This window comes from Narcine bancroftii, chromosome 6 (genome assembly GCF_036971445.1).
Source record: "Narcine bancroftii isolate sNarBan1 chromosome 6, sNarBan1.hap1, whole genome shotgun sequence".
Classification (NCBI taxonomy): Eukaryota; Metazoa; Chordata; class Chondrichthyes; order Torpediniformes; family Narcinidae; genus Narcine; species Narcine bancroftii.
This window is the reverse complement of record NC_091474.1, coordinates 60314196-60326710: the sequence shown is the minus strand read 5'-3', so window position 1 is coordinate 60326710 and position 12515 is coordinate 60314196. Positions and strand designations below refer to the sequence as shown.

The following is a 12515-nucleotide window of genomic DNA, read 5'->3' as shown; positions in this document are numbered from 1 at the left end:
CAACCCAATTTAACTTTCAGATTTATATCTTTATGATTTATAATGTTACGAGCCCAGAGGACCCATAAACCCAGCAGTAATAGATATTCTCCATGACAAATGGTATTTAAACAAAAGTTGCTTTTAATTATCTTTAAACATGAAAAAAGAATCACACTTTAACTTATCACTATTGACTTACTTAACCTAACTTAACCCCCTTCTAATTCTAAGAGCATGTGCATGTAATGTGTGTGTAAGTTCCAAAAAGTTTTTTGGTTCACAGTTTAGTCTCACTTCTCATTCCTCCAAGTTCATTGGTTGCAGGAAATTCTTATACTGTGCACAGAATTAAACATTTATTAAGTTCACCAGGCTTTAGTACTTAGGGAAATGGTTACCACTAAGGAAAGTACTTGTCGGTTTTCAGAGAGAGATTTGTTGTTACAGGACATCCAAGATACTTCAGTATCTTGCTGATGAAACCTGCCCCTTCATGGTTCTCCAGATGATAACCTCTTTCTTTCAGGACATCACAGAGTTCTTTTTGTTTCTCTTATTCCAAGTAAACATTAGACAGCCATGAACCACAAGGGCTTTGACCAGGCCGTCTTCCAAATGGGGCTTGCCACAAGCTTGCCAGCTTGTCCTGTTACAGACCCAGCTGCTATTGCTGGCTGTAACACTGTAGAAGTGATCTCTGTTTGTGTGTGTGTGTGTGTGTCTCTCTCTCTCTCTCTCTTTCTCTCTCTGAGAGAAAGCCTGTTTGACTCGCTCTGCTTTCAAAACCACATGATCTTCTTAGAACAACAAATTCTCTTCCAGACAATCTGCGGCTCCAACAAGATCTTTCATCTGTTGCCTTTTGTAAACAATAATCCATTAGAGATGTCTCTTGAGCACTCTTCAAAGCTCTTGCAAAAGCTGTGGAGCCGATATGTTGAAAATGGGGCAGAGCTCCAGTATTTTAAATAAGATCTGTTTTAAAGTGTTTGTATGTAACTTACTCTAACAAACCTTTCTCAATTTATCTCCCCAAAACATATCTAAATTCTCTGTCACAATAGTCCCACAATTTTCACCTCATGTAATCCCAATTGAAATGACAATATACACTCTCTAATTTGTACCTGGCCAATTTACAATCTGGATCCAACCCACTTATTCACAACCTACCAAGCCCTCATACTGACAAAGGGCTCAAGCCCAAAACATTGGTTATGTATCATTATCTTTGCTATATATAGTATAATGTTTGACCAGCTGAGTTTCTCCAGGATTGTGTTTTTACTCCCAACATAAATGGAAAGAACCCCTGATTTAGAACTTCCTGATTTATCCTATCATGATTTACACCTTCCCAAATTAAATCCTCTCAGTTTACACTGCCCCCCAACCAAATATATGTCCTCTTAGGTTGCACCACATCCATTGGCTTGAATAGGAAAAAAAATCAGGTAGAAGGTAAACCTACCTGCTCTTTCCAACATGACGACTCATTAGATCCACCATCTCGTCCAATAGCATTACCTTTCTATTCATTACTTTTGTTGTCAGTATTTTGAGGTATGGCTAAATTAGCAACTCAAATATCCAATGAATGGCTTACCTTTACTGTACCAATACATAGAATATACAGCAGACATACAGCAAGCAAACTGCGGGAAAAGCCATAGAGCGATGAGATTAGCCCTGTTGCAGCTGAGAAACAAAATTATTATGGATATTGTTTTAATTTTATACTTCATTAATTTCTCCACAATCACCAAACCATCCCATCTATTTAAGACTTGAGATTTCTCACAGATCATATATCTGAAATTGAAATGCACCTCATCTCAGAAGCTCACTTAATTTCATGCACATTTTAACTGATATTCCCAGGCTTCTGAATTGATATTTCCTGGCCACCAGTACCAATATCTTGGCTTGAGATCAAATTTCTCTAGTTTTTTGTATTGCACCATTTTACTATGTTAAAACACAAAACAATTGCTTTTTTTTTGCTGTTATTTATAGTTTCTTAGAGAAATTAAAATGCAAATTCCAATCCATCTCAATCCCTATATCAGGCAGGCTTCTTGTTTCTCTATTCACTAATTGGCAGTATAATGTTGCTTGTCTATTACCCTGTTTCCTCTGACCTTGCTGAACTCCACTCACAGGAATCAAATGGTATAGTAGAGGTGCTGTTGCCCAGTGGGTCAATATCAGCCTTACATAGGCTGAGGACCTGCTCTCCAAATCTTTCCCATATCACCCTTAAGACCATAACCCAACTAATGAACACCAAACTATGTCTTCCAGATAGTCACTGACATCATTTTCTCCACATATTACAGCAGTGGCAGACAACTCACTCCTACCCATCCACAAAAATCTATGACTATCATTGTTTCATACTGTTCTTTCTTCCTTGGCTCTATTGTTTCTTCTCTTGACCCATCTCTTCCTACTTGTAATCATGTTATTTTGATAGTTTCCTGCCCAAACCAGCTGATTTTTTGATGTCCAATCTTTTTATATCACCTCACACCAGGATAAAACCATAGAACATTACAGCACAGAAACAGCCCCTTTGACCCTTCTAGTTTATGCTGAACCATTTTTTTTGTCTAGTCCCACTGATCTGCACCCATATACCTGCCCAAATTCTTCTAAAATGTTAAAATTGAGCCCGCATTCACCACTTCAGCTGGCAGCTCATTCCACACCCCCACGAGAAGAAGTTCCCCCTCATGTTCCCCCTAAATTTTCCCCTTTCACTCTTAACCCATGTCCTCTGGTTTGTATCTCACCTATGCTCAATGGATAAAGCCTGTCCATATTTACTCTATTAATCCCCCCTCATAATTTTAAATATCAAATCTCCCTCATTCTTCAACACTCCAGGGAATAAAGTCCTAACCTGCTTAACCTTTCCTTGTAACTCAGTTCCTGAAGTCCAGATGTTGAGAATTCTTGGTTTCCTTTTGAACAAAGGCCCACAAGCTTCCTCCACTCTCACCTTCTTTTGCTTGGGTGAATTTCTTTGTATTTTGAACTATTCCCCCCCAATGTCACTCACTTCTTCCATGTTAAAGGATTTAGTTATTGGAACTTCCATGGGATAAACCTATGTCTGCCTCTTTTCACAAAATGTATGACAGTTCTATTCAGGCTCCTCCCCCTCCCTCCCAATCTTTGGTGACAACAACGTTGCTGCTTCGTGCATTCATGTAGAACTCAGAAGTTTCATCATCTTTGGTTCCAATTTCCACACAATTCACACTTTTACTTTGTCTAAGTCTTATTGTTCTTTTCTATGTGTGGATTTCTCCATCACCATCACAGGGAATAGGATGGTGACCAATATCCATTAAAAAGCCCACAGTCTGCCACAGTAATCTCAACTTACTTACTGCTTACTGTAGAAAAAGCACACTATTGTCTGGGAAAACTTAAAACTGCCTCTGGGATTTCTTTCTTTGTTCAAGATTCCTCCTCATGCCAATTTTTGTGCCTTTCACAAATCATCAAAAATCTGTGTTGAGGATTATCAACCTTTCAGTCAGTTTATCTTCTTTTTCTGTTACTTGATTACTTTGTAGTTTTGAACATCTTTTCTATCTTTGCCTTGTCAAATTTCAATAACTGTTTGCACCCCAGTGCACTGTGGTACTTGACGCCTTACCCCAGGAAGCCATTTATTAATGTGAGTCTGAGTAGAGAATACAAGCAGCCTGTGTAACATGGAGGGTTATCCAGGCCGGATAGGAATCTGGTCAGGACAAAGGTCAGTTTATATGCACTTGCATGGAGAGTCATCAAACCACCCAGATAGGAAGCAGGTGTCAATCAATGTCAGACCCACTCACAGGTAAAGACACTTTCCAATTGGTCCTCCTCCTCACCTAAAGTCACATAGACTTACCTTGGCTGGCCCACTAGCCAGCTGTAGGATAAAAACCCAGCACATGGATGTGCTCACTCCCTTTTCACTGGAATTTTCCCTAAGCTCCACTCCAGGTTCTGAGTAGTGGGCAACACAGGATGACTAATTGTAAGGTTTGCGGCAGTGAAGGGTGGGGGCAATTTGAAGCATGCACCTGCGAGATATAATATTGTCTTGCTCATTGTAACTGGCAGATAGATATATAACTTTGTTAATTGGTGTGCCATGCCTGCTCGTCAGGTATTACTGTTTCGACCCTCTAAATGATTCAGAGTTGACATGCAGGTGTATGGGTCTCTGTTGTGTTGCATGTACCTGTAAATAAAGTTCACCATTTAGTACTAACATATGTCTAGGGTTGTCACTCTTTGAACCCTTCAAACTTGTTCTCCCACCGCAGCATCTCAATTGTGCTTGTTCCTGCCCTCCACTACATCCCATTAATTGGTCTTCCAGCAAGGCTTGCTCAGTGATCATAAGAACTGGATAATTTTTCTTCTTCCTAAACAAAGTCTACAGGACACAAGAAACGGTTAGATCCGCACAACGCTGTTACAGCGCCAAAGATCGGGACCGGGGTTCGAATCCTGTACCATCTGTTAGAAGTTTGTATGTTCTCCCTGTGTCTGTGTTGGTTTTCCCAAGGTGCTCCAGTTTCCTTCCACCCTACAAAACATACTGGGGGTTGTAAGCTAATTGGGTGTAATTGGGCGGCACGGGCTCGTGGGCCAAAAGAGCCTGTTACCGTGCTGTATGTCTAAATTTTAAAAAGTAAATAGAACCTTATCTGCACTGCCTATCAAAACACATGTAAGGCTAATTACAAACATTTGATGAAAAATTATTTAAAATCCCATAGAAGGACAAAACAAGTTGTTGATTAGAAAGTTTATAAAATGTATTTAGATTAGTTTTTTTTTAAACCTAAATATTTATTTTCATAACTTGTATTTCACATGGCTTTAAAATATTTTTTACAATAGAAGAAAATTTTCATTGTACATACCAGATCCGCCAAATATGTGCATGTCTACTTGTTCCAGCAAATATGTGAGAAAAGTATTAATCTGTGGAAGAAGACCCAGGAGGAAAATGAGAGGGAAACATTGTGTGAGCCCTGAAACAGAAGAGAAAACACAGTGAGGGAAATGGGAATACAGCAAGGGAACAAGAATAAGGGTAGAGTAAATGCAATAGGATTAGAGATCATGGCAATAGCTGCAGGAACATAAGATACATCAACAGTAACAGGAACAGAGACATGGCAAGAGCAACCAAAAGGGAGGACAGGCCAAGAGTAACAGGAACAGAAGTACAGCAAGTGCAATAGACAGTGAATGCAACAAAAGCAGCAGGAAGAGGTAACAGCAAGAGCATCAAGAACACAGAAACAGAGGATTTTTGAGGGTATCAAAAGGGCCTAATTAAGGCCACAGAAGGCAACAGGAATAGAAGATACAGTGAGAGGATAAATGGGTCAGAAGAAACAATGAGAGGAACTAGCATGCAATCCAGCAAGAATAATAATGGAAGAGAGCAAGGTCAAAGCCTACAGCATCCACAGGAAGTAAAAGATAACCAATGTTTCAGAACCTTAATAAAGGGTCCAGGCCTGAAACATTGGCGACCCTTTAATTCTATTGACGGTAAGTGGCATGCAGAGATTCTCCAGTATATTTGTGTATTGCAGATGTTGCTAAAGGCTCTACTGCCATTGGTGACATCTGGCAATTCACAACTGAAGAATAATGGGATCTGAGAATGTTACAGTTATAGTCAATATTTCCTTGGATATAATAGGGGTATCATACTAATCTGAACCACAGCCACCAAAATGAATTGCTGAACATGAAACACTGCATCTAGTTTGACTGTACCTTCTGGGAATAATTTCTACTTATTACAGTCATAAACATCTCTCCACACTTCCCCAAGGGATGTCAGTTCATATCTTTTGCCAAAGGAGGGAACTGTATTGATTATTTGAAAAAGGATTCATTCCTACACTTTCCTCTGTAAGCCCCGGTGCTACTTATATAAAATGACATAGCAATATTACAGAGCTCAGGCTAAAAGCAAAACCCTTAATCTGAAAAGTCATTTGGCTGCACAAAAATATCATCCAGTTTATGTGTAGAATCAAATGGACATCAGTTTCTTCTCTGACCTAAAGCTACAGATAATACTGAATGCAACAAAATTGTATTCAAGTTTATGGATTCAGATGGAACGGTACACATAGCTTGCAGCAATAGATAGGAAATGACAGGCACTAGTTCCCAATAATAGCATACTTCTCAATAACCATTGGGCATGTTTGGTAAGCCATTGTTAGTGGCAACTAAAATGTTGCCTTTCTCCTCTCATGTCTTTGAGTACTGAAATGTCTGTTTTTAAAATAACCTTGAGGATGGTGAGAAATTAAAATTCAATCCTCAACTGGGCTGGAGTCTGAATTAAAGAACAAAAATTTCTGAGATACTGGAAATCCAAAATAAAAACAGGGAATGCAGTGAATACTCAGCAGGACAAAAAATTTCTGTGAAGAAACAAACAGGGTGTAAGTTCCAGCCTGCTGAGTTTCATACTGATCTTGAGTATCCTTTTCATCATTACCTGGAGCGGTTGAACAGACATTGACTCACCAATAATAAAATCTCTTGCAGTTGCACAGTTTTCTGCAGACATTAATCTAAATCCATACAAAGTAGAAGATGGAAGTCGAGTGCATTTACTGCCGAGATCCAAAAGCCAGACAAGACCACAACAGAGAGAAAAATAAATAGATCTGCTGTATACAACAATTCTATTGTGCCCCTAGGAGAAACGTGAAAAAAAAGTACAGACATTTAAGAAAGCAAACATGATCCCGGCAAAGATTACAAAAGAAAACACTTAAATTTTTCAAATTCAATTATTAGACTTTAACTCGGGTACTCTGAACCCCGTTGTGACTTAAAGAGGATGCAGAGGATATCTGACTGGTACCAGAGACAGGGACCTGAATTCCACAATTTGGGCTTGAGAAACTGTGATGTTCTTCTTAGATTTATAGAAGGTTAGAGATTTAATAAAAGTGCCAAAATCATGAAGGGGTTTAACAGGGTAAATCATGAGAGAACACAGATTTAAGAAAATGGGATAAAGATCCAAGGAGGGAGAATTCATTGGTTTTAATACAGAGTGATGATCATTGGGAATGCAGTGCCAAAAAAGGGTACTGACAGCTGATTCAAAAATAAGTTCAATATTTGCTCAAAAGGGAACCAAACTGGAGAGTTTCCATCATTGTGGTTGTAATTAGAAAGCTCTTCCAAATAGCCAGCACAAATAAAATGGCTTGACTGGTCTGCTGGTGTGGCTAACACTATTTCAAAGCAATTCTCTTTCTTTTAAGAGACATGTAAAGAGCTTCCTGGGTTATGTCTGATCACTAGCTCAATTAATCAATCTTAGAGGTCAATGACATCAATCTCAGAGATCAACAGGCTAAGATAAGGAGATGATAGTTTACTAAGGTTGGTGGGAATATGGAAATAAAGTTTTAATCAAATCAGTCACAATATCATTGCATGGCAGAGCAGGCTCAAGGAGCTGAGTACTACTTCTAAATAATATGAAGCAAATCTGACACTTAAACTGTAATCATTGAAATTTACTACCCGCAGAAAGGGGTTAAAGTTCCACCAATAGCATGGAGTGGACCAGGAAGGATCTTGTAATGGAGCTCACAGTCATAGACATCATCTCTTGAGATTTCCCATTTGGAATGGATTAAGTGTTTTCCTCCAACAAATATCTTGATAGTCAGATGGGAAACTGTTTAGATATGCTTCTAAGTAAGCTGTTCATCTGATGTAAGGCCATAAGACATAGGAGCAGAAACAGGCCATTCAGCCCATTGAGCTTGCCCTGCCATTTAATCACAAGCTGATCCATCACTCAGCCCCACTGCCCTGTCTCTCCTTCTAAATCTACAGTATTTATAATCCAAGTGTGGAAGGGTAGTGTAGAACATCTTGCAGCATTGCCCTTGCGAGAAAATTGGCTTCTACTTTTATGGCAGCATTTAAAACGGATTTCTGAACAGAGAGGTGGAGAGGATGAGCAAATGTAGGTTCTTGGGAGTCACTATCTCGGAAGATCTTTCCTGGAACCAAAACACCAATGGCATCATGAAGAAAGCCTCTACTTCCTCAGGAGTTTGCAGAGGAACTAGTGGAGTTGTTCAAGTGAACCGGTACAGACTTGAAGGGCCAACATGGCCTGTTTCCGTGCTGTAAACGGTTATATGGTTATATGGTAATGTCACATCCACAGTCTAATGTCCAATGCAAGGAAGAACCTGGTACAACTGGCCAGCTTCACCTCTTATGTGGAGCATTTGTTTGCAGTTTAGAATGCAGACCATTGCTCTGCAAAAGGCCTTTCAGCTTACGATGATGACGCTGACACAGTGACTAATTTAAACTAAAACTTTGCTGCTTAACTATAATACTCCTTCTATTATCTCCATATTAACATGTTTATCCAGAACAATACTATTGTATCTGCTTCTACCACTTTTCCTGGTTGCCCATTCCAGTCACCTGCCACTTTCTGTGTTTATAAAAAAACATGCTCCACACATCTCCTTTAAACTTTTCCCCTCTCATCGTGTGCATGTCTTCTAGTAAGAGGCATTTTACTTTTGGAAAAGAAAATTCTGACTGTTGAACCTATCAATACACCTCATAAGTTGATATCCGTGAGGTCACCTCTCAGCCTGCAACATTCCAGAGAAAACAACCCAAGTTTGTCCAACCTCTTATTAACCTCTAATTGAGACAACATTCTTGCAAATTTCCACTGTATCCTTTCCAAAGCTTCCACATCCTTTGTGTAATGGGAGTGATCAGAATTACACACAAAACTCTAAGTGCAGCCAAACCATAGTTTGATATAGCTGCAACATGACATCTTTACTTTTATACTCAATGCCCCGCCCTATGAAGGCAAGCATAATGTATGCCTTCTTTACCCACCTAACTACTTGCTTGGCCAGTTTCAAGAAACTATGGATCTGAACACCCAGATCCCTCTCTATATTAATGCTTTTATGAGTCCTGCCATTCACTGTGTATGGTCCCCTTACATTTGACCTCCCAAAGAGCAGCACCTTACACTTCATCTGCCATTTCAAAATCAGAATTTATGTCAAGAACATGTCACAAAATTCTTTGTTTTGCAATGGCATTACAGTGCAGGTATTGCTATAAATTATTTTTTTAATTATAAATAAGCGTAAAAGGAGAGAAAGTGAGATATTATCTATAGACTCATTGTCCCTTCAGAAATCTGATGGCAGAGGTGAGGAAGCTGTTTTTGTTCATCTTCAGGCTCCTATACCTCCTTCCTGATGGTAGCTGTGTGAAGAGGGTGGTGAGGGTTCTTAAAACACCCCACTTGTAGATGGCCAAGATGGAGTGAAGACTAATACTGCTGGACGCATTCACAACTCTCTGTTGATTTTTAGCACCTCCATACAAGACAGTGATGCAACCAGTCAGAATGCTCTCCAAGGTACAACTGTAGAAGTTTGTAAAAATCTTTGGTGATGTACCAAATCTGCTCAAACTCCTCACGAAGTACAGTCACTGGCAAGCCTTATTCATGATTGCATCGACATGGAGGTGCCAGGACAGATCTTCAGACACCCAGGAATTTGAAGTTCTTAACCCTTTCCACTGCTGACCCCTCAATGAGAACAGGTTTGTGTTCTCCAGATTTCCCCTTCCTGAGGCCACAATCAGTTCCTTAGTTTTGTTAATGTTGAATGCAAGGTTGTCAGGGTGACACCACTCAACTAGTTGATCTATCTCCCTCCTGTATGCTTCCTCATTGCTATCGGTGATTCTGCCGATGACCATGGCATCATTGGCAAATTTGTAGATGGCATTTAAATTTTGCCTAGCCACACAGTCATGGGTATTGAGCAAGTAGAGCAGTGGACTAAGCATGCATCCTTGAGGGTCTCCTGTGTTGATAGTTAGTGAGGAAGAGACATTGTTTCCAATTTTCTGACTATGTTCTTCCAATAAGGAAGTCAAAAATTCAACTGAAGAGGTGGGATGCAGAGGCCAAGGTTTTGAAGCTTGTTGACCAGTACTAAAGGTGCGATGGGTGTTGAAAGCTGAGCTGTAGTTGATACAAAGTAGCCTGATGTACATGTTGCTCTTGTCGAGATGATCCAGAGCTGAGGAGAGAGCCAGTGAAATTGCAATTGCTGTAGAGTGATTGTGGTAGTAGGTAAATTGCAGTGGGTCCAGATCTTTATTTAGCTCAAGTTAATTCTGAGCATGACCAACCTCTCAAAGCATTTCATCACAATAGATGCAAGTGCTAGTGGGCGATAGTCATTGAGGCACTCTGTTCTTCTTGGGCACCAGTATGATTGATCCCCTTTTCAGATGGGAACCACCGACTGCAGCAGTGAGAGATTGAAAATGTCCGTGAACACTTCAGCTAATTCATTGGCACAGATTTTTCAGTACCCTGCCAGGAATGTCATCAGAAACTGACACTTCTCTGTCCATATCTGTAAATGATTGATATCCTGCTGGCCCTCTGCACTGTACACAGCTCCACCAATCTTAGGTTACCTGCAAACTTACTAACTCACCCACCTTTTTTATGCAGATCATTAAGATAAATCACAAACTACAGAGGTCCCAACACTGACCTTTGTGGAAAATCACTGGTCATGGGCCTCCAGCCAGAATAACACCTTCTATCATTTGTGGGCAGCCAATTCTGAATCCACCACTACCCTGTCATTTGTGGGCAGCTAATTCTAATTCCAAATTCAAACTACCGTGAATTCCGTGCAGCTCTATCTTCTAAATCAGCCTAGCATCTACCCATTTGTCATCTCCACAAAAAACTGAATCGAATTGGTAAGACACAAGGGCAGCAGTTAGCATAGCAGTTAGTGCAATGCTCTTATAGTGCCAGGAGCCCAGGTTCAATTCTAGAGGTATCTGTATGAAGTTTGTATGTTCTCCCCGTGTTTGCATCAGTTTCTTCTAAATGCTCTTGCTTCCTCCCATGCTTCAAAATGTACAGGGGTTGTAGGTTCATTGGTGTATTGGGGGGAGAGCATGGTCTCATGGGCAGGAAGTGCCTGTTACCGTGATGTATGTCTAAAAATATGTCTTACCTCACACAAAGCCATGCTGACTGTTCCTGATCAGACCATGGCATTCAAAATGTGTGTAACTCCTATCCTCAAGTATTCTCTCCATTAGTTTCCCCACCATTGATGTGAGGCTCACTGGCCTATAATTTCCTCAATCATCCCTACTTGAATTAAGCTACAAGAATGGCCCTCACCTGGTTATAGTGAGAATAGAAGGAACTGTTCACTTGGCTTTTTCAATAACCTGGGATATATCCCATCAGGTCCAAGGGTCAATTTAAATGTCCCAGCGCCATCATCCACCTGATCTCAAAATTACCCAACACACTAGCATTCTCTGCACTATATTCCCATTACTATTCTCCAGGCCCATTTATTTGGTGAATACTAATGCAAGGTACTCATTTTTGAACCTTACCCACTTCATCTGACTCTAAATATAAACTCCCTCCTTGGTCTTTCCTCATTTATCCCCTTGTTTAATGTATAAAATGCTTTGGGATTATGTTTAATCCTGCTCAGCCCCTTTTGGCCTTCCTCATTCCCTGCTTGAGCTCTTTCCTTCAATCTTTTATTCCTCCAGGGCCCCGTCCAATTTAATTTCCTACACCTTGCATATGTTTCCTTCTTCCTTTTGACTACATTCATGACTTTTCTTGTCATCCAATATTCTACCTCCTTACTGGAACATGCTGGTCCTAAAGCAATTCTTATGTGTCCAATAACAGTTGCTCCCATTCAACTCCCTGTAGCTCCTGCTTGTAAATGTCATAACTTGCCCTTCTCCAATTTAGTATTTGCTCTCGTCCCTTATTTATCCTTATCCTAATTATCTTTAAACTTAATAAACTATGATTTGTATTCCCAAAATGCTCTCCCACTGATATTCTAATTACTTGACCAGACTCATTCCCCAGTACAAGGTCTTCTTCTTCTTCTTTCTTTTTCTCTTTGGCTTGGCTTCGTGGTCGAAGATTTATGGAGGGGTAATGTCCACGTCTGCTGCAGGCTCGTTGGTGACTGACAAGTCCGATGCAAGGAAAATTGGTTGGTTGGGGTTGGGTGTTGAGTTTTTCCTCCTTTGTCTTTTGTCAGTGAGGTGGGCTCTGCGGTCTTCTTCAAAGGAGGTTGCTGCCCATCAAACTGTAAGACGCCAAGATGCACGGTTGGAGGCAATATCAGCCCACTGGCGGTTGTCAATGTGGCAGGCACCAAGAGATTTCTTTAAGCAGTCGTACCTCTTCTTTGGTGCACCTCTGTCTCGGTGGCCAGTGGAGAGCTCGCCATATAACACGATCTTGGGAAGGCGATGGTCCTCCATTCTGGAGATGTGACCCACCCAGTGCAGTTGGGTCTTCAGCAGCATGGATTTGATGCTTGCAGACTCTGTCTCCGCTCCATCCTTAACAATCATTGGAATTACTT

General features: G+C 40.4%; 1 protein-coding gene across 1 annotated transcript in view; it reads right to left on the bottom strand.

The window, feature by feature from the left end:
* LOC138737301 (uncharacterized) overlaps window positions 1–12515 on the bottom strand; it is a 302978-nt gene that overhangs the window by 194236 nt on the left and 96227 nt on the right. Inside the window, 3 exon segments of the mRNA XM_069888055.1 lie at window positions 1589–1680; window positions 4920–5030; window positions 6559–6730. Of these exon segments, the coding sequence (XP_069744156.1) occupies window positions 1589–1680; window positions 4920–5030; window positions 6559–6730 (375 nt within the window).